Source organism: Orcinus orca, chromosome 10 (genome assembly GCF_937001465.1).
Source record: "Orcinus orca chromosome 10, mOrcOrc1.1, whole genome shotgun sequence".
Classification (NCBI taxonomy): domain Eukaryota; kingdom Metazoa; phylum Chordata; class Mammalia; order Artiodactyla; family Delphinidae; genus Orcinus; species Orcinus orca.
In genome coordinates, this window is record NC_064568.1 from 56,833,827 (window position 1) to 56,860,186 (window position 26,360).

Here is a 26,360-nt window from a genome sequence, read left to right on the forward strand (position 1 = left end):
TCCCCAACTTGCAGGATCTTAGTTTTCCAACCAAGGGTCCAACCCAGGCCCTTGGCAGTGAGAGCATAGATTCCTAACCACTTGTCCACCCTTTAAATTGAAAAGAAGTAACAAATTAGGTGAAAATACTTTTAACATGTAAAATACAATAAAAGAATTAGTAGTCAGACAATGTAAAGAGCACTTACAAATCAATAAGAAAAAAATGCTTGGGACACAAACAGAAAATCACCAAAGAAGTACAATAACCTCGTCAGCATTCAGATAAACAAAAAATAAAACAAAATCAGCTTGGCAAAATTGAAAAGTTTGATTATAATGTTGATCACGATATAGAAAAATGGATTCTCTTCTGATCAGAGTGCAAATTGATTCAGCCACTTTAAAATGTATTTGTTAAAATAGGAAATATGTGTATCAAAGGGCCCAGCTATTTAATTTCTCCTTATTTACCCTAAAGACCTCTTGTACTATGCACAGTGAGGCACGCACATATATACCCACTGCAGCATCATTTATAATCATGAGAAATTGAAAAAAAAACTAAGTTCCCATCAAGACGGAAGTGACTAAGAAACTATAATGCATGCAGGACATGTAGTACTGTTCAATAGTGGTCATAAAGAATAAGCTATAACTGGGTGTGTTGATAAAAAAGAATCTCCATGACAGACTGAGAATAAACATTGTAAAACAGTCTTATAATGTGTCACCATTTATTTAAAAAGAGGGAAATAAAGCATGAGATAATACTATAGATTTTCTACAATAGTAGCTTTCAAAGTCTTTTTGGAAGTAAGTCTTTTTGGAAATGACACTTAGTAAGACACACATTTTATATCTCGACTGGGTGGATCCTTACTACATACAATGCACTTTGAAATTTTTATATCCTATTCTATTTCATTTCATGCCATTCCATTCCATTTTTCAAAATGCTGGTCATGACTCATTAAACAGATTTAGGACTCAACTGCAGTTTGAAAAATATTGTTCTGAAGATACACACTGAAGTACGTAAATAGAAAAGTAACTGGAAGGCAACACACCAAGCTGATATCAGAGGTTTCTTCTGGGGAGGTGGCTGATGGGTGGTGGTTCCAGGGACCCTCGAAGTCTCTTCTGTGATACTTAGGTTGTTTTACATTTCTTTGCTTGTTTTACGATGGGCATGTGTAATTACACATTTTAGGATTTATTTTTTAACGAGTAAGCAACCAAAACTATTTTCAAAACTCAAGGACTTACCTTATGGTCAAAGGTCTTAAGGAAAATAATTTTAAGCAATTTTGTATATTGAGTAATTCAGAAGGCACACATTCTAGCTAACTGTCTCTGTTTTTATATCTAGCCACAGATGAATACATTCTTGTGGCAAGGTAGACATCCCACTCAAAATGTCATCACAAATCTAAGAACTCTCTGCCATGCTGTGAGATTTTAACTCATTACCTATGAATGAAAGTCCATATACCAAAAACATAAAGTAATCAACATAAGTGTGATCAAAAGCCGTCCAGTTTCAGAAAATACAAAGTTAGTCTTCCTATAGCAACATCAACTTGGCCACATTAGTTTTGGATATCAGTCTAGACAAACAAATAATTACATTTTAAGAATTATTTCTGCAAAGAAGCACCATTGTAGAAAATATGACATATATACTATTGGCCATCTCTTCAGGCTGGAGCAGATACTTCCAGCTCTCTGTTTTCTATTTCAGAGCTACCTTAATTCTTTCTGATTTACCTTCACATTTTTACCCTAAGGGTAATTTACTAAACCTCATCTTAATGGCAAGTAATTGTTGCTTAAAAGGAGTTAGACACAGTTCCTAGAGGAGGTAGATCCTTTAAATTGCAAACATTTAAACAGGGTATTAAATGAAGATGAACTAGAGCTAGATGATTTCTTGTGTGAATTTCTTAACAAACTCAGTAAAGATACCCATAAGGAAAATAATATTTCTTTCAATGTTATATTTATTTTCTTTTTTGTGGTTTGTGTCCTAAACATACATTTTGGTATGCTAATAATAAAACAAGTTGGATCTTTTAATGGCCACATTAAATTTTCTCTATAAATGTTTTGAAAACAAGTTTTTATGGTAAAATATGCAAACTTTCTCAGAAAGCATTTATATAAGAATCATTTTTCAAAATCTTAGCTGTTGCTAAAGCAATTATTGTATTCACATTTAATTTCATGTGCTCAAAATTGTCTGGAGGTAAGAAAAGAAGGACTTTGGAAATTTTCTTTAAAAGAGAAATTGGCAAGAAAAACGTTATTTCAGAAAGTATGCTACATGTTATTGGGAGGAAGGGAAAGAGCAGGAATGTGGGAGAGAGAATAATATACATCCACATATCTGAAGTCTCTCTTCTATTTTCTCTAGTGTGGATCTGAGGGTGAGAAGAGGCAGAGGGGACCTTGTGGCTAATACAGGGGTCAAGGCCATTCCTTTAAATAGCTTTACATTCCTCAAAGTTAAGAATGGGCCACTTGTGGCTATGACATGTGAATCTGGGAAAGCAGCTTATATGCAGTTTGATACCAAGCTAGCCTAGAACTGTGAAAGCGATGTGGCTCTGTGATGAGAATTCAGGATAAATTATAGATGTGTCTTATTTAGACCTGAAGAGAAATCTCAGTGAAAATTATAATTTGTAATAATCAAGGGTTGGGAAGTAACATAATTTTCAAACCCTTGATTATTACAAATTATGTTTTTTTTGTTTGCTCTTTAAGATTGCCTATTCACTATTTGCATTTTAGTAGTTTTAATAAAATTAGTTTTATTTGCTACTGAGGGCAAATGAATTTAAAATTTTTAAGTGTGATAATCTCTTAACTGCACATATCTGAAGCCCAACTTTTCAATGGCCACAGTATCCAAGACACCACTGACACCTTGTGGCAGCCTGGTGTAATTGCAGGCAAAATTTCCAAGTGATAAACAGTCTTTAAGATGTTACAAATGATAACATTATTATGTTACTTAGAGGTCTAAGAAGTAGAAGGAAAGAATTGTGCATCCCATATCATAAAATATTGAAGTGTAACAAGGTCTCTACATATTTTCTAATTGGTAGGATGAGAGTATTTTTTTTAGAATTTTACCCCATTTTCCACTTAATACCACTTGTGAAGGGGAAAAGGGTCTTGATTAACTGCAGAATTTTTCATCCACAGCATCTGCAGGAATTGCTGTGTCCCAGAGGAAAGTACGTCAGATCAGTGATCCTATTCAGCAGATCTTAATCCAGCTGCACAAAATCATCTACATCACTCAGGTCAGTGTGCTAGCTTTTTATTTCCTTTTTATCTTAAGTACAAGTTTGGTGCTAATATTGGTAAGGAACTACTTTGAGAAACTTTCAGTTTGAGTGATGCTTGTTCTTATTCTCTCCAACTACATATATTTGGGAACACCTTAGCTTAGCAGCAGAGCTGGGAAGGTCATAGGTTACAAATTATTTACAGAAATCTTTCTAACGATAAGGAAGTTGAATGGTCATTTACCAAAGTTAGGTACTGTTAATAAGAAAACAAATCTTGTAGATAAATAAGTGTAGATATTTGGACAAGAAAGTAACTATTATTTTGAAGTTTAAGGCTGTATGTCTTAATATGTAGTTCATTCATCTGTTCATTTTTTCATTTAACATTTAATTACTAGATGCCTACTATGTACCATCCACTATTCTAGGCACTTGAGACATATCAATGAGCAAAACATATAAACATTCCCTCACCCTAAGATTCAGAGACCCAGTCTGATGATTCTGTCAGTTGCCAATTGTGGCAATTCCAATTAAATATTCAGGTACTAGAGAGAAATATCACCAGGCCAGTGGAACAACTGGGCCCATTATAAGTCTAACTTGGGCTAATATGCCTCCCCCCTCAAAGAAGCAAACAAGCAAAAAAAAAAACCATTTTGATTAGTGTACCATGGTGGCATTATAAGACTCTAGGAAATAGAGTCAGTTTATGACTGGTGTCCAGTATTCCCTGAAAGCCTGTGTATTTCCTTCTTCTCTGTGAGCAGTCACCCTAATAGATAGCTGCAGGGCTCTCTGGAGACGGGTTGGAGGAAATTTTATTTATTTTATATTTATTTTATAAATTTTATTTATTGCATAGGTATAGCAATGTTTCAGGGCCCTTCCTCAAGGAGCCCCAGCTTTCCCACTAATTAAGGGGCATTTGGTCTTTGAATTGACCAACGTCTAGAAACTATTTGAGAGGTGGTGACTCTCAATTGAGGGCAACAGTAACTCAAATCACATTTTTGAGTTACTAGAGTGTCTTTTCTGTTATATGGATTAAGGAATACTCTAGTAGGATGACCACATGTTTCTTTCCCAAGAGCACCCCGATCAATTAACTACCATCAGAGATCTCTGTGGGCCAGGCATTCTCATTAACAGTAAACATCCCTGCCACCCTTTATGGTAAATGCTCCCAACTTGTCACTGGTGGTCAGGGGCTGCCTCTTGGCCTCTGCTCCTCTGGGATCACATCATCCGCACTGGAACCTTGTACTTTCAGTGTCATATCTGGCCTACAAAGGAGAGCAACTGTAAGGTCTTCAAGGATGCTCGTTCTCCCCTCTCCAATGTGTTTCTCACTGCTTTAGTGAAAGTGAAGCCTAACCTGGCCTCTGTACCCTGACACTGAATTAAATCTTGGACACAGAGTTTTGGGTGAAGTAGAAAAGAATAGCTTTATTGCTTTGCCAGGCAAAGGGGGCCACAGCAGGCTAATGCCGTCAAAACTCTGTGTCCCTACCTGGAGTGGGTAGTGAGGAGTTTTATGGGAATGGTTCAAAGCGGGCATCATTAGCTCGTGGACATTCTTCTGATTGGTTGGTGGCGAGGTAACTGGGAGTCAGCATCATCAACCTTCTGGTTCCAACCGGTCTGCGGTCTACGTGCTTGTGGGCAGCATACAGTTAACTTCTCCCACCTGGTGGGTGTTTCAGTATCTGCAAAACAGCTCAAAGATATTGTGTGTATCCCTTAATGGGGACCCAGGACCCTTCCCCAAGGCTGAACTATTGTTCCTCTTGACTGCTCCTCCCTTGTCTCTGCATCCCCTCCCTTCCCTAATTAGCGACTGCTTAAATCTGCCAGTTGGAACTCAGGGAAGGTCATGGAGGCTGAATGAAACCTATTTCCTATAATCAAAGAAATGGGGGGCACAGAAAGCCTTTTGTGCCCAGGAGCCCCACAGGGTCCTGTGTGGTATCAAAAGAAATGGCTTCTGAGTGTTCTTGCTAAATGAAATTGGGAAGTGAGTGTGCAGGTCACCCATGGTAAATCTATCCCAACATTCCTGTCTCTCCAAGCCTTTGAATTTCCTCCTCCACAAGCAAGAGAAGCTCTGGCATTTTATCCTCATTAAATGTAGGCCACCATTGAGTCCAGGTTTTAGTATACCTCCAGCTGCATGAACTAATATACTAAATCTAGACTCTCTAGTAAGCACACACATTTGAATGAATTCAACTTGATATAGTGCTATATTTCATCCTTCTTGGCCTGACACCCTTAGAATCCACTCCTGCACATGTTCTCTGGGTTGCTGCTGATATGGAATAGCAAAATCTTTTGATTCAATTCTTTTGATGAAGAGCAGATAGGGAAATGTACCAGTTCCCCTGGATCATACTGAGATATGACCCTTGTTGCTGACTTAAAGCTCACTGTTGTGGGTCTTAAGAGGAATGAGCATCCCTTTTTAAGATATTACCCCTCATCTGTCCTAGGTGAGGTTAGTGTAGAGTTTTGAAGCAAAAGAAGTCTTATCTTCTCAGATGCAGGGTTTCAAGCTACTTCCACTGGCAATGATGGCTCAGAGTGAGTTGAGTTTCAAGACTGTCAGTTTTATCTGGGTCCAACAACATGTCCCTACTTGGAGTTTTAGTATCCTAATCTTTTTTTCTAACTTTTGCATGAGAAACTTTGTGAAATGTACATTCAGCTGACATTGTAATTCAGCAACCTGATCAATTAGATTTGTGTTTGATTATCAGCCATACCAGTGCTGTGGTAGCAAGAAATACATTCTATTATGGCTGACATGGAATCTTTCTGGCTCTTAGACTATGAATTGAGCTGAGAGTTAAAGGACCCAGGCTTGTCATGTCTCTCTGTAAGTGCCCCAGTGCATCTAAAGGACCCACCCACCCCACCATCCTCGTGGTCTTCATACTGCCTGACAGTCAAGTGTAGCAGCCACTCAAGCTTCCAGGGTACTCGCTTCAGTTGGCTCTTCATCCAGGTGACAACTGACTAACTGTGAGGCCACTGCATGCCATGGATTACTATCATCCTCTGTCCTATTGGCAAACAACCCAACAGTGGGCTCGGTTCCAAGGATACAGTCAAATCAATTTCCAAATGCCATCTCTATGGCTTCTCCTGGACATTCCTGGAACCAAATCTGTTTCAGTGAGGGTCTATTCAGGGGACAGAAACCAAACTGATTTCAACAGGGACGGTTTCACATAAAGAATTGTTTAAGGGCTTCCCTGGTGGCTCAGTGGTTGGGAGTCTGCCTGCCGAAGCAGGGGACACGGGTTCATGCCCTGGTCTGGGAGGGTCCCACGTGCTGCAGAGTGGCTGGGCCCATGAGCCATGGCTGCTAAGCCTGCGTGCCCGGAGCCTGTGCTCCACAACGGGAGAGGCCACAACAGTGAGAGGCCCGAGTACCGCAAAAAAAAAAAGAATTGTTTAAGAATTACTACTAATAATAGGGTATTATCTACTGAGGAGGGGAAGAGAAATCTAAAGACTATAAGAAGAGCAGATAGGGAAGTCACTACTTATAGGACTGAGGCAGAGCACCCAAGAAAGGAACAAAATAGAAGAGGACACCCTCATCCTGGGCTGAGGTCCAGACCTCACTGGAAAGCCAGAGAAATGTCCTGAGGTACTGTGCTGTAGACTTGCTGGAAATCAGCATGTAAGAGTGGTGTGCTGGGAATTGCCCACTAGGAACTGCCCTCTCTGGGACCAGGGGAGGCTGCCCACTGGTAGGTGCTGCTCCATGGAACTCTCTGGAAAGCTGCCTGCAGGGTTGGTGGCACTGAATCTGGCTGGGGGTGAGCACAGCTGGGGGTCCCCATTCCTACTGACCATTCACTGCTGCCAAACTAAGGCAAGGCAGGAGCATCACTGGAACCAGAAAGACAGGCTCCATCCTCCACTAGTGCCCTCTGCAGAGAGAGCTGAACATCCAGCCAGCTGACAAGGGATATATGTTCCAGTGTCACAAGCAGGGCAATGAAGGTGGATTTGGAGCTGAGAGTAAACAAACTTACAGCTGGCACAGTTAGCCTGGGGGCTCAACAAGGGACTTATTTGGGACCTGCCCACCTCTAACTTCTCACTGTTTCCCCTTTGACTTCTGCCCAGCCTGGAGAGTAGCCTGGCTCTTATCTATCATATTTGGGTTATTTTTGGGGGTTTAAAAATTTTTTAACCAAATCTGATATTCTTTTCAGTTACCCTGAGGGCCAGCCTTTTGAAGGCTCAAGAGTCTAAAACTGATTACCCTTTTCTCCATTTTCTTCTGTCAACCTTTCCTTTAGGCAATCCTGCAGAACTGTCTACCTGATTAAATGAAAGTGGGTGAAGGGGCATAAGAACATAGGATGGGGGAGAAAATTGGTTAATAAGTCAAAATGTAATCTTCCATATCTCTATCGAGTAAAGATATTCAAAATTACATTTCCATTTAAATACTGATATAGATACATGGAGAAGAATTCTTAACTTCAGTGCTATGGAAATAACTTCAAATAGCTTGTTGGTTACCTTAATGATTCACTACTAAATTGAAAGAAAATATCCTTTGAAATTTAAATATAATTTCCATATGCGTGTCCTGCTAATTTTTATATTAAAAAACTTTTGAAATGGATGTATTTTGTTTCTTTATTGGAGTTCAAAGTATTATAAAGCAAGAATGAAACTATTATAAACACCTTATTATTATGTTCTTACACTGCCAGCATAACAAATGATTTCATACTTTTGGCAACATGGAATTCCTTGCTACAAGTTAAGATATAACCACAGTGGTTGTAAAAATGTATTTCCAGAATACTTTAAAGTTTATGACATTGCTCATAGTAAGGAATGATTCCTCTTTGGGGAACCTTAAATTACAGTGCTAAACAAAGTCACTGCCTTTCAAATAAAGGAGATAAATACAAGTCTAAACATTACTCTCACATATTTACCAAAGCTTAAAGACCAAGGTCAATTTTTTCTGTTCCGTAATTGCAAAGGAAAACTTCTGAAAGTAAAACTGAACGGACAAACAAACAAAAAACCCTTCTTGTTCACATATTTATTTACTAAATTCCTGCAGACTTAAGCTGTGGTAGCACCCTGAATTGCAGAGCCAGATCCCTTCTGACAACCAACAAGTGACTTTAAATGGGAAACTGCTTACTTTTGGCTGGTGGTGGCCTTATCCAGTTTCCATGGAGACAGATATGTGGAAAATATCTAAAAGCAACTATTTTAAAAGACAGGATGTTAGCATCCTAACTCTGCCTTCAGTGAGTTGACATCTGTTTTCATCAAAAATAAGATGGGGTCTGCTGGAGAAGATCGTGGAAGAGTAAGACATGGAGATCACCTTCCTCCCAACAGATACATCAGAAATACATCTACACGTGGACCTGCTCCTATAGAACCCCCACTGATTGCTGGCAGAAGACCTCAGACCTCCCAAAAGGCAAGAAATTCCCCACATACCTGGGTAGGGCAAAAGAAAAAAGAAAAAAAGGAGACAAAAGAATAGGGACTGGACCTGCACCAGTGGGAGGGAGCTGTGAAGGAGGAAAGGTTTCCACACACTAGAAGCCCCTTCATGGGCAGAGACTGTGGGTGGCGGAGGGGGGAAGCTTCAGAGCCATGGAGGAGAGCGCAGCAACAGTGGTGAGGAGGGCAAAGCGGGGAGATTGCCGCACAGAGAATCGGTGCCGACCAGCACTCACCAGCCTGAGAGGCTTCTCTGTTCACCCACGGGGACGGGCGGAGCTGGGAGCTGAGGCTCAGACTTTGGTCTGATGCTGGGAGAGTACTGGCAGCGGGAACACAGCCTGAAGGGGTTAGTGCACCACGGCTAGCCTGGAGGGAGTCTGGGAGAAGTCTGGAGCTGCCGAAGAGACAAGAGACATTTTCTTGCCTCTTTGTTTCCTGGTGCGCGAGGAGAGGGGATTAAGAGCGCTGCTTAAAGGAGCTCCAGAGACAGGCGCAAGCTGCGGCTATCAGCGCAGATCCCAGGAACGGGCATGAGACACAGGCTGCTGCTGCCACCACCAAGAAGTCTGTGTGCGAGCACAGTTCACTATCTGCACCTCCTCTCTGGGGAGCCTGTGCCAGGGTCCTGTGATCCAGGGACAAGTTCCCCGGGAGAACACACAGTGCACACCTCAGGCTGGTGCAAGGTCATGCCGGGCTCTGCCGCCACAGGCTCACCCTACATCTGTACCCCACCCTCCCGCCAGCCTGAGTGAGTCAGAACCACCGAATCAGAGGCTCCTTTAACCCCATCCTGTCTGAGTGAAGAACAGATGCCCTCAGGTGGGCTACATGCAGACGCAGGGCCAAATCCAAAGCTGAAACATGGGAGCTCTGTGAACAAAGAAGAGAAAGGGAAATTTCTCCCAGCAGCTTCAGAAGCAGCAGATTAAATCTCCACAATCAACTTGAAGTACCCTGAATCTGTGGAATACCTGAATAGACAACGAATGAATCATCCCAAATTGAGGAGGTTGACTTTGGGAGCAAGATATATTATTTTCTCCTCTTTTCCACTTTTTGTGAATGTGTATGTGTATGCTACTGTGTGAGATTTTGTCTGTATAGCTTTGCTTTCACCATTTGTCCTACGGTTCTGACTGTCTGGGGTTTTTTTCTTTTTACTTAAAAATATTTGTTTTCTTAATAATTACTTTTATTTTTGTAACTATTTTATTTTATCTTACTTTATTTTATTTTATCCTCTTTCTTTCTTTCCTTCTATTTTTCCTCCCTTTTATTCTGAGCCACGTGGACAGGCTCTTGGTGCTCCAGCCAGGCATCAGGGCTGTGCCTCTGAGGTGGGAGAGCCAATTTCAGGACACTGGTTCACAAGAGACCTCCATGCTCCAAGTAATATCAAATGGCGAAAATCTCCCAGGTATCTCCATCTCAACACCAAGACCCAGCTTCACTCAACGACCAGCAAGCTACAGTGCTGCACACCCTATGCCAAACAACTAGCAAGACAGGAACAAAACCCCAAACATTAGCAGAGAGGCTGCCTAAAATCATAATAAGGCCACAGACATGCCAAAACACACCACCAGACGTGGACCTGCCCACCAGAGAGACAAGATCCAGCCTCATCCACCAGAGCACAGGCACTAGTCCCCTCAACCAGGAGACCTACACAACCCACTGAACCAACCTTAGCCACTGGGGACAGACACCAAAAGCAACGGAAACTACGAACCTGCAGCCTGCAAAAAGGAGACCCCAAACACAGTAACATAAGCAAAATGAGAAGACAGAAAAACACACAGAAGATGAAGGAGCAAGGTAAAAACCAACGAGACCTAACAAATGAAGAGGAAACAGGCAGTCTACCTAAACAAGAATTCAGAATAATGATAGTAAAGATGATCCAAAATCTTGGAAATAGAATAGAGACAATGCAAGAAACATTTAACAAGGACCTAGAAGAGCTAAAGAGGAAACAAGCAATGATCAACAACACAATAAATGAAATTTAAAATAATCTAGATGGGATTAATAGCAGAATAACTGAGGCAGAAGAAAGGATAAGTGACCTGGAAGATAAAATAGTGGAAATAACTACTGTAGAGCAGAGTAAAGAAAAAAGAATGAAAAGAACTGAGGACAGTCTCAGAGACCTCTGGGACAACATCAAATGCACCAACATTCGAATTATAGGGGTCCCAGAAGAAGAAGAGAAAAAGAAAGGGACTGAGAAATTATTTGAAGAGATTATGGTTGAAAACTTCCCTAATATGGGAAAGGAAATAGTTAATCAAGTACAGGAAGCACAGAGAGTCCTATACAGGGTAAATCCAAGGAGAAACATGCCAAGACACATACTAATCAAACTATCAAAAATTAAATACAAAGAAAACATATTGAAAGCAGCAAGGGAAAAACATCAAATAACACACAAGGGAATCCCCATAAGGTTAACAGCTGATCTTTCAGCAGAAACTCTGCAAGACAGAAGGGAGTGGAAGGACATATTTAAAGTGATGAAGGAGAAAAACCTACAACAAAGATTACTCTACCCAGCAAGGATCTCATTCAGATTTATTTTTATTTATTTATTTTTTTTGCAGTACATGGGCCTCGCACTGTTGTGGCCTCTCCCATTGTGGAGCACAGACTCCAAACATGCATGTAAAGCAGCCATGGCTCACGGGCCCAGCTGCTCCACAGAGTGTGGGACCTTCCCAGACCGGGGCACAAACCTGTGTCCCCTGCATTGGCAGCTGGATGCTCAACCACTGTGCCACCAGGGAAGCCCCTCTCATTCACATTTGATGGAGAAGTTAAAACCTTTACAGACAAGCAAAAGCTGGGAGAGTTCAGCACCACCAAACCAGCTTTACAACAAATGCTAAGGGAACTTCTCTAGGCAAGAAAACAAGAGAAGGAAAAGACCTACAATAACAAACCCAAAACAATGAAGAAAATGGGAATAGGAACATACATATCGATAATTACCTTAAATGTAAATGCTCCCACCAAAAGACACAGACTGGCTGAGCATACAAAAAGAAGACCCATATATATGCTGTCTACAAGAGACCTACTTCAGACCTAAGGACACATACAAACTGAAAGTGAGGAGATGGAAAAAGATGTTCCATGAATACGGAAATCAGAAGAAAGCTGGAGTGGCAATTCTCATATCAGACAAAATAGACTTTAAAATAAAGACTATTACAAGAGACAAAGAAGGACACTACATAATGATGAAGGGATCTATCCAAGAAGAACATATAACAATTGTAAATATTTATGCACCCAACATAGGAGCACCTCAATACATAAGGCAAATACTAACAGCCATAAAAGGGGAAATCGACAGTAACACATTCATAGTAGGGGACTTTAACACCCCACTTTCACCAATGGACAGATCATCCAAAAGGAAAATAAATAAGGAAACACAAGCTTTAAATGATACATTAAACAAGATGGACTTAATTGATATTTATAGGACATTTCATCCAAAAACAACAGAATAAACAATTTCCAAAGGTGCTCATGGAACATTCTCCAGGATAGATCATATATTGGGTTAAAAATGTAGCCTTGGTAAATTTAAGAAAATTGAAATCATATCAAGTATCTTTTCTGACCACAACACCATGAGACTAGATATCAATTACAGGAAAAGATCTGTAAAAAATACAAACACATGGAGGCTAAACAATACACTACTTAATAACGAAGTGATCACTGAAGAAATCAAAGAGGAAATCAAAAAATACCTAGAAACAAATGACAATGGAGACATGATGACACAATACACATGGGATGCAGCAAAAGCAGTTCTAAGAGGGAAGTTTATAGCAATACAATCCTACCTTAAGAAACAGGAAACATCTCAAATAAACAACCTAACCTTGCATCTAAAGCAATTAGAGAAAAAACAAAACAAAAAAAAAACCCCCAAAGTTAGCAGAAGGAAAGAAATCATAAAGATCAGATCAGAAATAAATGAAAAAGAAATGAAGGAAATGATAACAAAGACCAATAAAACTAAAGCTGGTTCTTTGAGAAGATAAATAAAATTGATAAACCATTAGCCGGACTCATCAAGGAAAATAGGGAGAAGACTCGAATCAATAGAATATGAAATGAAAATGGAGAAGTAAGAACTGACACTGCAGAAATAAAAAGATGATGAGAGATTACTACAAGAAACCTTATGCCAATAAAATGGACAACCTGGAAGAAATGAACAAATTCTTCGAAATACACAACCTGCCGAGACTGATCCAGGAAGAAATAGAAAATATGAACAGACCAATCGCAAGCACTGAAATTGAAACTGTGATTAAAAACCTTGCAACACTACCCTCCTTTCCTTCTTTCTTTCCTCATACTTCTACTAATTCCCTCTACTTTTTCTCCCTTTTATCCTGAGCCTTGTGGATGAAAAGCTCTTGGTGCTCCAGCCAGGAGGCAGGGCTCTGCCTCTGAGGTAGGAGAGCCAACTTCAGGACACTGGTCAACAAGAGACCTCCCAGCTCCACATAATATCAAATGGCGAAAATCTCCCAGAGACCTCCATCTTAACACCAACACCCAGCTTCACTCAACGACCAGCAAGCCACAGTGCTGGAAAACCTATGCCAAACAACTAGCAAAACAGGAACACAACCCCACCCATTAGCAGAGAGGCTGCCTAAAATCATAATAAGGCCACAGACACGCCAAAACACACCACCAGACGTGAACCTGCCCACTAGAGAGACAAGATCCAGCCTCATCCACCACAACACAGGCACTAGTCCCCTCCACCAGGAAGCCTACACAACCCACTGAACCAACCTTAGCCACTGGAGACAGACATCAAAAACAGGAGGAACTACGAACCTGCAGCCTGCAAAAAGGAGACCCCAAACACAGTAAGATAAGCAAAATGAGAAGACAGAAAAACACACAGCAGTTAAAGGAGCAAGATAAAAATGCACCAGACCTAACAAATGAAGAGGAAATAGGCAGTCTACCTGAAAAAGAATTCAGAATAATGATAGTAAGGTTGATCCAAAATCTTGGAGATAGAATGGACAATAGAATGGACAAAATGCAAGAATCAGTTAACAAGGACCTAGAAGAACTAAAGATGAAACAAGCAACGATGAACAACACAAAAAATGAAATTAAAAGTACTCTAGATGGGATCAATAGCAGAATAACTGAGGCAGAAGAACGGATAAGTGACCTGGAAGATAAAATAGTGGAAATAACTACTGCAGAGCAGAATAAAGAAAAAGGAATGAAAAGAACTGAGGACAGTCTCAGAGACCTCTGGGACAACATTAAACGCACCAACATTCGAATTATAGGGGTTCCAGAAGAAGAAGAGAAAAAGAAAGGGACTGAGAAAATATTTGAAGAGATTATAGTTGAAAACTTCCCTAATATGTGAAAGGAAATAGTTAAGTCCAGGAAGCCCAGAGAGTCCCATACAGGATAAATACAAGGAGAAATACGCCAAGACACATATTAATCAAACTGTCAAAAATTAAATACAAAGAAAGCATATTAAACGCAGCAAGGGAAAAACAACAAATAACACACAAGGGAATCCCCATAAGGTTAACAGCTGATCTCTCAGCAGAAACCCTACAAGCCAGAAGGAGTGGCAGGACATACTGAAAGTGATGAAGGAGAAAAACCTGCAGCCAAGACCACTCTACCCAGAAAGGATCTCATTCAGATTTGATGGAGAAATTAAAACCTTTACAGACAAGCAAAAGCTGAGAGAGTTCAGCACCACCAAACCAGCTTTACAACAAATGCTAAAGGATCTTCTCTAGGCAAGAAACACAAGAGAAGGAAAAGACCTATAATAATGAACCCAAAACAATTTAGAAAATGGGAATAGGAACATACATATCGATAATTACCTTAAATGTAAATGGACTAAATGCTCCCACCAAAAGACACAGATTAGCTGAATGGATACAAAAACAAGACCCTTATATATGCTGGCTACAAGAGACCCACTTCAGACCTAGAGACACATACAGACTGAAAGTAAGGGGATGGAAAAAGATATTCCATGCAAATGGAAACCAAAAGAAAGCTGGAGTTGCAATTCTCATATCAGACAAAATAGACTTTAAAATAAGAACTATTAAAAGAGACAAAGAAGGACACTACATAATGATCAAGGGATCGATCCAAGAAGAAGATATAACAATTGTAAATATTTATGCACCCAACATAGGAGCACCTCAATACATAAGGCAAATACTAACAGCCATAAAAGGGGAAATCGACAGTAACACATTCATAGTAGGGACTTAAACACCCCACTTTCACCCATGGACAGATCATCCAAAATGAAAATAAATAAGGAAACACAAGCTTTAAATGATACATTAAACAAGATGGACTTAATTGATATTTATAGGACACTCCATCCAAAAACAACGGAATACACATTTTTCTCAAGTGCTCATGGAACATTCTCCAGGATAGATCATATCTTAGGTCACAAATCAAGCCTTGGTAAATTTAAGAAAATTGAAATTGTATCAAGTATCTTTTCTGACCACAACGCCATGAGACTAGATATCAATTACAGGAAAAGATCTGTACAAAATACAAACACATGGAGGCTAAATAATACACTACTTAATAATGAAGTGATCACTGAAGAAATCAAAGAGGAAATCAAAAAATACCTAGAAACAAATGACAATGGAGACACAACGACCCAAAACCTGTGGGATGCAGCAAAAGCAGTTCTAAGGAGGAAGTTTATAGCAATACAAGCCCACCTTAAGAAGCAGGAAACATCTCGAATAAACAACCTAACCTTGCACCTCAAGCAATTAGAGAAAGAACAAAAAAACCCAATGCTAGCAGAAGGAAAGAAATCATAAAAATCAGATCAGAAATAAATGAAAAAGAAATGAAGGAAACAATAGCAAAGATCAATAAAACTAAAAGCTGGTTCTTTGAGAAGACAAACAAAATAGATAAACCACTAGCCAGACTCATCAAGAAAAAAAGGGAGAAGACTCAAATCAATAGAATTAGAAATGAAAAAGGAGAGGTAACAACTGACACTGCAGAAATAAGAGATCATGAGAGATTACTACAAGCAACTCTATGCCAATAAAATGGACAATCTGGAAGAAATGGACAAATTCTTAGAAATGCACAACCTGCCAAGACTGAATCAGGAAGAAATAGAAAATATGAACAGACCAATCACAAGCACTGAAATTGAAACTGTGATTAAAAATCTTCCAACAAAGAAAAGCCCAGGACCAGATGGCTTCATAGGTGAATTCTATCAAACATTTAGAGAAGAGGTAACACCTATCCTTCTCAAACTCTTCCAAAATATAGCAGAGGGAGGAACACTCCCAAACTCCTTCTACGAGGCCACCATCACCTTGATACCAAAACCAGACAAGGATGTCACAAAGAAAGAAAACTACAGGCCAATATCACTGATGAACATAGATGCAAAAATCCTCAACAAAATACTAGCAAACAGAATCCAACAGTGCATTAAAAGGATCATACACCATGATCAAGTGGGGTTTATTCCAGGAATGCAAGGATTCTTCAATATACGCAAATCTATCAATGTGATAAACCATATTAACAAATTGAAGGAGAAAAACCATATGATCATCTCAATAGATGCAGAGAAAGCTTTTGACAAAATTCAACACCCATTTATGATAAAAACCCTGCAGAAAGTAGGCATAGAGGGAACTTTCCTCAACATAGTAAAGGCCATATATGACAAGCCCACAGCAAACATCATCCTCAATGGTGAAAAACTGAAAGCATTTCCACAAAGATCAGGAACAAGACAAGGTTGCCCACTCTCACCACTCTTATTCAACATAGTTTTGGAAGTTTTAGCCACAGCAATCAGAGAAGAAAAGGAAATAAAAGGAATCCAAATCGGAATAGAAGAAGTAAAGCTGTCACTGTTTGCAGATGACATGATCCTATACATAGAGAAGCCTAAAGATGCTACCAGAAAACTACTAGAGCTAATCAATGAATTTGGTAAAGTGGCAGGATACAAAATTAATGCACAGAAATCTCTGGCATTCCTATATACTAATGATGAAATATCTGAAAGTGAAATCAAGAAAACACTCCCATTTACCATTGCAACAAAAAGAATAAAATATCTAGGAATAAACCTACCTAAGGAGACAAAAGACCTGTATGCAGAAAATTATAAGACACTGATGAAAGAAATTAAAGATGATACAAATAGATGGAGAGATATACCATGTTCTTGGATTGGAAGAATCAACATTGTGAAAATGACTCTACTACCCAAAGCAATCTATAGATTCAATGCAATTCCTATCAAACTACCACTGGCATTTTTCACAGAACTAGAACAAAAATTTTGCAATTTGTATCGAAACACAAAAGACCCCGAATAGCCAAAGCAATCTTGAGAACAAAAGAAGGAACTGGAGGAATCAGGCTCCCTGACTTCAGACTATACTACAAAGCTACAGTTATCAAGACGGTATGGTACTGGCACAAAAACAGAAAGATAGATCAATGGAACAGGATAGAAAGCCCAGAGATAAACCCATGCACATATGGACACCTTATCTTTGATAAAGGTGGCAGTAATGTACAGTGGAGAAAGGACAGCCTCTTCAATAAGTGGTGCTGGGAAAACTGGACAGGTACATGTAAAAGTATGAGATTAGATCACTCCCTAACACCATACACAAAAATAAGCTCAAAATGGATTAAAGACCTAAATGTAAGGCCAGAAACTATCAACTCTTAGAGGAAAACATAGGCAGAACACTCTATGACATAACTCACAGCAAGATCCTTTCTGACCCACCTCCTAGAGTAATGGAAATAAAAACAAAAATAAACAAATGGGACCTAATGAAACTTCAAAGCTTTTGCACAGCAAAGGAAACCATAAACAAGACCAAAAGACAACCCTCAGAATGGGAGAAAATATTTGCAAATGAAGCAACCGACAAAGGATTAATCTCCAAAATTTACAAGCAGCTCATGCAGCTCAATAACAAGAAAACAAACAACCCAATCCAAAAATGGGCAGAAGACCTAAATAGACATTTCTCCAAAGAAGATATACAGACTGCCAACAAACACATGAAAGAATGCTCAACATCATTAATCATTAGAGAAATGCAAATCAAAACTACAATGAGATATCATCTCACACCAGTCAGAATGGCCATCATCAAAAAATCTAGAAACAATAAATGCTGGAGAGGGTGTGGAGAAAAGGGAACACTCTTGCACTGCTGGTGGGAATGTGAATTGGTTCAGCCACTATGGAGAACAGTATGGAGGTTCCTTAAAAACTACAAATAGAACTACCATATGACCCAGCAATCCCACTACTGGGCATATACCCTGAGAAAACCAAAATTCAAAAAGAGTCATGTACCAAAATGTTCATTGCAGCTCTATTTACAATAGCCCGGAGATGGAAACAACTTAAGTGCCCATCATTGGATGAATGGATAAAGAAGATGTGACACATATATACAATGGAATATTACTCAGCCATAAAAAGAAACGAAATTGAGCTATTTGTAATGAGGTGGATAGACCTAGAGTCTGTCATACAGAGTGAAGTAAGTCAGAAAGAAAAAGACAAATACCGTATGCTAACACATATATATGGAATTTAAGAAAAAAAATGTCATGAAGAACCTAGTGGTAAAGCAGGAATAAAGACGCAGACCTCCTAGAGAACAGACTTGAGGTTATGGGGAGGGGGAAGGGTGAGCTGTGACAGGGCGAGAGAGAGTCATGGGCATATACACACTAACAAACGTAGTAAGGTAGATAGCTAGTGGGAAGCAGCCGCATGGCACAGGGATATTGGCTCGGTGCTTTGTGACAGCCTGGAGGGGTGGAATAGGGAGGGTGGGAGGGAGGGAGACGCAAGAGGGAAGACATATGGGAACATATGTTTATGTATGACTGATTCACTTTGTTATAAAGCAGAAACTAACACACCATTGTAAAGCAATTATATCCCAATAAAGATGTTAAAAAAAAAAAAAAAAACCTTCCAACAAACAAAAGCCCAGGACCAGATGGATTCACAGGCGAATTCTATCAAACATTTGGAGAAGAGGTAACACCTATCCTTCTCAAACTCTTCCAAAATAGAGCAGAGGGAGGAACACTCCCAAACTCATTCTACAAGGCCACTATCACCCTGAAACTAACACCAGAAAAGAAGTCACAAAGAAAGAAAACTACAGGCCAATATCACAGATGAACCTAGTTGCAAAATTCCTGAACAAAATACTAGCAAACAGCATCCAACAGCACATTAAAAGGATCATACACCAAGATCAAGTGGGGTTTATGCCAAGAATGGAAGGATTCTTCAATATACGCAAATCAATCAACGTGATACACCATATTAACAAATCAAGGAGAAAAACCGTAAGATCCTCTCAATAGATGCAGAGAAAGCTTTTGACAAAATTCAACACCCATTTATAATTTAAAAACCCTGCAGAAAGTCGGCATAGAGGGAGCTTTCCTCTACATAATAAAGGCCATATATGACAAACTCACAGCCAATATCGTCCTCAATGGTGAAAAACTGAAAGCATTTCCACTAAGATCAGGAACAAGACAAGGTTGCCCACTCTCACCACTTTTATTCAACATAGTTTTGCAAGTTCTAGTCACATCAATCAGAGAAGAAAAAGAAAGAAAAGGAATCCAAATTGGAAACGAAGAAGTAAAACTGTCACTGTTTGCAGATGCCATGATACTATACATAGAGAATCCTAAAGATGTTACTAGAAAACTACTAGAGCTAAACAATGAATTCGGTAAAGTAGCTGGATACAAAATTAATGCACAGAAATCTCTCACATTCGTATACACTAATGATGAAAAATCTGAAAGTAAAATTAAGAAAACACTGCCATTTACCATTGCAACAAAAAGAATAAAATATCTAGGAATAAAACTACCTAAGGAGACAAAAGACCTGTATGCAGAAAACTATAAGACACTGCTGAAAGAAATTAAAGATAATGCCAACAGATGGGGAGATATACCACGTTCTTGGATTGGAAGAATCAACATTGTGAAGATGACTCTACTACCCAAAGCAATCTACAGATTCAATGCAATCCCTATCAAACTACCACTGGCATTTTTCACAGAACTAGAAGAAAAGATTTCAAAATTTGGCCTTCCCTGGTGGCGCAGTGGTTGAGAGTCCGCCTGCCGATGCAGGGGACATGGGTTCATGCCCCAGTCTGGGAGAATCCCACATGCCGCAGAGTGACTGGGCCTGTGAGCCATGGCTGCTGGGCCTGTGCATCCGGAGCCTGTGCTCCACAATGGGAGAGGCCACAACAGTGAGAGGCCCACGTACTGCAAAAAAATATATATATATATTTCACAATTTGTATGGAAACACAAAAGACCCCAAATAGCCAAAGCAATCTTGAGAACGAAAAATGGGGCTGGAGGAATCAGACTCCCTGACTTCAGACTATACTACAAAGCTACAGTAATCAAGACAGTATGGTACTGGCACAAGAACAGAAATATAGACCAATGGAACAGGATAGAAAGCCCAGAGATAAACTCACAAACATGTGGTCACCTTATCTTTGATAAAGGAGGCAAGAATATACAGTGGAGAAAAGACAGCCTCTTCAATAAGTGGTGCTGAGAAAACTGTACAGGTACAAGTAAAAGTATGAAATTAGAACACTCCCTAACACCATACACAAAAATAAACTCAAAATGTATTGAAGACCTAAATGTAAGGCCAGACACTATAAAACTCTTAGAGGAAAACCTAGGTGGCACATTCTATGACATAAATCACAGCAAGATCCTTTTTGACCCACCTCCTAGAGAAATGGAAATAAAAACAAAAATAAACAATTGGGACCTAATGAATCTTAAAAGCTTTTGCACAGTGAAGGAAACCATAAACAAGACCAAAAGACAACCCTCAGAATGGGAGAAAATATTTTCAAATGAAGCAACTGACAAAGGATTAAACTCATAAATTTATAAGCAACTCATGCAGCTCAATAACAAAAAAACAAACAAATCAATCCAAAAATAGGCAGAAGACCTAAATAGACATTTCTCCAAAGAAGATATACAGATTGCCAACAAAGACATGAAAGAATGCTCAATGTCATCAATCATTAGAGAAATGCAAATCAAAACTACAATGAGATATCATCTCTCACCAGTCAGAATGGCCATCATCAAAAAATCTAGAAACAATAAATGCTGGAGAGGGTGTGGAGAAAAGGGAACCCTCTTGCACTGTTGGTGGGAATGTAAGTTGATACAGCCACTATGGAGAACAGTGTGGAGGTTTCTTTAAAAACTACAAATAGAACTACCATATGACCCAGCAATCCCACTACTGGTCATATACCCTGAGAAAACCATAATTCAAAATGAGTCATGTACCAAAATGTTCATTGCAGCTCTATTTACAATAGCCGGGATATGGAAGCAGCCTAAATGTCCATCGACAGATGAATTGATAAAGAAGATGTGGCACATATATACATTGGAATATTACTCAGCCATATAAAGTAACGAAATTGAGTTATTTGTGGTGAGGTGGATGGACCTAGAGTCTGTCTTACAGAGCGAAGTATGTCAGAAAGAGGAAAACAAATATCATATGCTAACACATATGTATGGAATCTAAGAAAAAGAAAAAGAGGTCATGAAGAACCTAGGGGTAAGACGGGAATAAAGACACAGACCTACTAAAGCATGGACTTTAGGATATGGGGAGGGGGAGGGGGAGGCTGTGATGAGGTGAGAGAGTGGCATGGACATATATACACTACCAAGCGTAAAGTGGATAGCTAGTGGGAAGCAGCCCTGTAGCACAGGGAGATCAGCTAGGTGGTTTGTGACCACCTAGAGGGGTGGGATAGGGAAGGTGGGAGGGAGGGAGAGGTAGGAGGGAAGATATATGAGAACATGTGTATATGTATAACTGATTCACTTTGTTATAAAGCAGAAACTAACACACTATTGTAAAGCAATTATACTCCAATAAAGATATTAAAATAAATAAATAAATAAGATGGGAATCTTCAGACCCTAAGCTGAGAATGAAATCAGTGGTTCATTTCCATTGCTGGAAACCAAAATCGATCTTTGAGCATACAAGGTGACTAAAGTACATACATTATCTTTTAGTAGGAGTCTTTATGTGTTATTGCTTAGGTAGAACCTGTGCAGGCAACTAAGGTTTGGATTTAACTCTATAGTAAAGATTTGATTGTTATGTTAAATAAATGCTTTAAAAATCCACATATACCAATCTCCTCTTAAATAGTAATATGTCAAAATAACTTTTTTCAATAGAAAATATATTGTTTGAGTCACTATCAAAGGGGGCCCTGTGGGCTACTGATGGTCTGCCAATCTATTTTTGGAGATACTAGTTCTTTAGAAAGAATCCATATATTATGTTTGAGAAAACCTACAATATAAATGTATAAGATTTCTTTTTTTCTGCTGTTATTTTATTTGGTATGATAAAAACAAACAAAAACCACCCTTTTAGACTTGTGACATTGAAGGAATCATTACCTTCTCTAGAATCAGTTTCTTCATCAGTAAAATTCAGGTAGCTTATGGGACTATTGTGATAAAGGAAATAAAGTATGTGAAATGTTTATAAAGTGCTATACTAGTGTAATGCTAGTGGATGGTATTTGTTCTCGAACAATAGTTGTGCTGGTAGACTCACTACCTCAGAAAGTATCTTGAGTGTTATATAAGGTCTGATTTCCTCACCTATAGGATAGTACCTGCTTTATAAGTTTATTGTCGAGAAAAAAGTGAGCTAATGCACATGAAAGAGTAACCATAGTGCCTGGCACATACAAGTCATAGGTATTAGTAATTTTATTCTTAGTATTATAATTTTTATATATATAAATATCATCTGCAGTTTTAAATTATGTGTGAGTCATCATTCTGTGAAAAATTTTTAATTCTTCCATGAAAACTTTAAAGATAGGGTGCTGTCGCTTGTGATAATTATTCTGATAAGATACAGTAGCTTTCTAATACTGCCCTGTATATGAATCTTAAGTTGATTGAATATTAACTTATGCAAGAAAGTTTTTGTGAGGATTAATTCAAACCATCAGGAGTAGTAAAAGCAATTCTAAGTTAACTAGAGGCTTATCAAGTTATATGAAGAGCAAGGTTTTAAGAGTATCTGAATTAATGTTATAGTGATGGCTGCCACAACCAGGGTAGGTCACTTTTGAAGGACGCATTGGTGCTGTAGCAGACAGTGAGGTATGTCAGAAAGGGCTGCTACCTTTCCCCTTGACAGGTAGAATCATGCTGGGCATCAACTAGAAGGTCCTGGGCCAACACTGCCCTTTGGTGTTTGACGTAGGGAGTGGCAACTTCTGGGGGGTAACAGTAGGGAATTATCAAGACCAAAACTCTGTCTTGAGGAACTGTCCCTTACCTTCTCCACTCAAACCTGTGGCTTCCTACTATTTACTTATTAAATCTAACTCATCCTGCTGAGCCCTAATGTATACAAATTCATTTCTCTCTCTTCTTGATAAGTTTGGCCCCTCCAATCTGATCTCTCTCCAGCTGTATATTCAGAAGCAGGCCTCTGACTCTGTACTAATGCAGATGTATGCTTCCTGGTCCAAAGTGTCAGATCCTTCAGGACAAGGACCATAATGAGAGTGTTCAGCATGGTTCTGGGCATGATACAAGCACTTAAGCATTCATAGAATGCATCTTTCCTTGTAAGTCTGTTGTTTACAAAATTCAATTTATACACGCAACTAATATATAATTTAGTCACTCTATGAAAAAATAATATAAATAAAATGAAAGAACAGTAACATAATTAGAAGTAGCCTTTTGAAAGAGAACAGAGTAATGTATTTCTTCTGGATTGTAGAATGAAAAATTGTAACGTTCAGTCATGCTATTTGGAGTAAAATTTAAATTCTTATTTAGTCCTGTTGAGTGAATATTGCTACCCTCACAAATTCTTCCTGGGAGTCAGCTATACATAGTTAACAATGTGCTTATAATGATTTTCTCATTTTATGCAGCTTCCTCCAGCTTTGCACCACAATTTGAAAAGAAGGGTTATAGAGAGATTCAAGAAATCCCTCTTCAGCCAGCAGAGTAACCCTTGTAATTTGAAATCTGAAATTAAAAAGGTATAGTATTCTATATATAGGAATTCTTCTTTGACTAACAAAAAAACATCATGAGAATTAAATTTTATACCTCCTGTGCTTGTATTCTCTATTTAAAGCTCTGCCCTCTACTAAAGGATATTATCAATGTTTGTCTTAGTCCATTTGGGCTGTTATAGTAAAAATACCATAAAGTGTGGAGTTTATAAACAGCAAGAATTTATTGCTTATGGTTCTGGAAGCTGGCAGTTCAAGATCGGGGTACCAACATAGCCCCTAAATTGAGATTTGCAACTCTGAAAAAGTCAGTTAACCATCTGAGGCCATGATTTTTATCACCTATGAGGGTGGAACGAACAATTTCTAAGGTTCTTTTCATCTTCAACATTCTATGGTCTCCTAGACTTTGGGTACTGGTAAATAGTTCTATTCTTACATAAGGAAAATAATCACAAAGAGATTAAATCAACCAGACAGAAAGAAAATTGTTTATTTCTGGTTAACACAACTTGGCAATAGGAAATCCGTTTGACCTGGTCAGTAGCCATTTTGAGGTGGTCACAGGCTCCCATTCTCCTGTCCCAGAAAGACACAAGACCCAAATAGCTTGGGCCCAGTTGTGTAAAGATGCTTGATCCCACTCCAATTTTGTGTATTTTTTAAAAACTTCAGCATATACTTAAACTTTGGCACAAGCATGCTGCCAATGAACTTTTTCTTTAAGGTTTCTTTTTCTTTTACTGTATCCAATCTGTAGTATAAATTAACTCATAATTTGGGCAATGTTGGAAGACAGAGGGAACCAAAAGTGCCCACTGAACTGAGAAGGTATCTTGAGACAGAAAATCGAGGCAGGCAGCTCCATGTAATCAATGGACCAGTTTATTACAGGATAAGTTACAGGGTGGGATCTGGATCAGGTGGACAATGACCCAGAAGCATTCACAGCTGCACTCCACACCTCTGAGAGGGGACATTGGGACAGTTTTATAGTTAACCAAGGAGTTGGGGGGCTGCTCGGAAATAGGACGTGCCTTCCTAAGTCAAGTTTTATGAATGGGTAACTGTCTCGTGGGCGCTGGGAATACGTCAGCAAAGGTCTTCATCATTGTTTAGGGACTAACAGAGCATGGAGGCCACCTGGTCCTAATGATTATTAAACAATGTCTCTTAACTACAAAGCTCCTAATGACAGAGAAGTGATTTATTGTGTGGTACAGTCCTGGATAGGATCAGCGGGAGGACAGGAGGAGCTGTATGGGCCCAAGGTAGCATCAGTTATGCTAACGGTCATATAGGTTCTTTGATAAGAAATGCAAACCGTATGTTTTTGCTTTTTTGCCTTACATCAGTGGTGTCTGCACATACACAAACAGGAGATGGGGAAAAAAAAGCATAGCTGCAGGTAAACAAAACATAAACCCTACCTCATCTGAGATTAGAGATTTTATGGGTTGTCTTGGCAAATAAGGCCGAGAAACAAAGCTAGGGGAGATCAAAACAGAAGTGGAAGAGACTTCAGATATTTATTGTAGGATATTCACATATTGCATCATGAATACCAATAAATAGATTTTAAAGACAGAAGCTCAAGTCTCCCATGAAAACGTTACATATTGATAAGTTTTATATTCTTATTAAAATGATATTCAGAATAATCCAGTTTGTACACACATTTATTTTAACAGAAATCCTAGCTTTATGAGAGGAAGGAGCCTGCTGCAAACTGAGACGTGAAGGGGGCTGCGACCTGTCCCTGCTCCGTGTTTCCAGCAGTGCCTGTCCTTAGCGCAAATCATCATCTCTTTTGTGACTTAGGTTTTCAGTTTGGCCTCCTTCCTTGGTGTCTTTCTTTTCCTTCTTTTGTTTAGCTGTGCCACCCATTCCCAACCTTGTGTGCTTCCTCTGCTGTGGTGGCATTTCTCACAGAAGCATCTCATCTCTGTTCTTAGTCTGGGGCATATGGGGACCGAAGGGGCCATAGATTCATCCTCCTTTCAACTGGGTTAAGACGCAGATTAAATTATCCTATGAAGAATGCTATGGTCTCCTCATCTGATATTATAAGCCTGTGGTGGTTCATATGCTTACGAAGTGTACCCTATAATCAGGGGCAGGCCTCGCCTCCTATGAGCTAAAGAAATTGGAAGACTGGGATATTAACCAGCTCCTCCATTAACACTTTTCTTAATTTTCCTTGTGCAGAATTAATCTCCCCCTCTATGCTTCAATCACTTTTTCACTCATATCTTTGTGTTTTAAATAGCTTTTTATTCAAAAGATATTTAGTTCACATGTCTGTTTACTTAAGGGTAGTGAGTTTATCTTGTTCATCTTTGATTCCCCAGAG

The 26,360-nt window shown here is 39.2% G+C and overlaps 1 protein-coding gene across 1 annotated transcript in view; it reads left to right on the top strand.

The window, feature by feature from the left end:
• The window catches only part of NEK10 (NIMA related kinase 10), a 321,275-nt gene that overhangs the window by 260,911 nt on the left and 34,004 nt on the right, over positions 1 to 26,360 (top strand). Inside the window, exons 32-33 of the mRNA XM_012536668.3 lie at positions 3,193 to 3,293; positions 23,921 to 24,031. Coding sequence (XP_012392122.2) covers positions 3,193 to 3,293; positions 23,921 to 24,031 — 212 coding nt within the window. The remainder of the gene's footprint in view (positions 1 to 3,192; positions 3,294 to 23,920; positions 24,032 to 26,360) is intronic.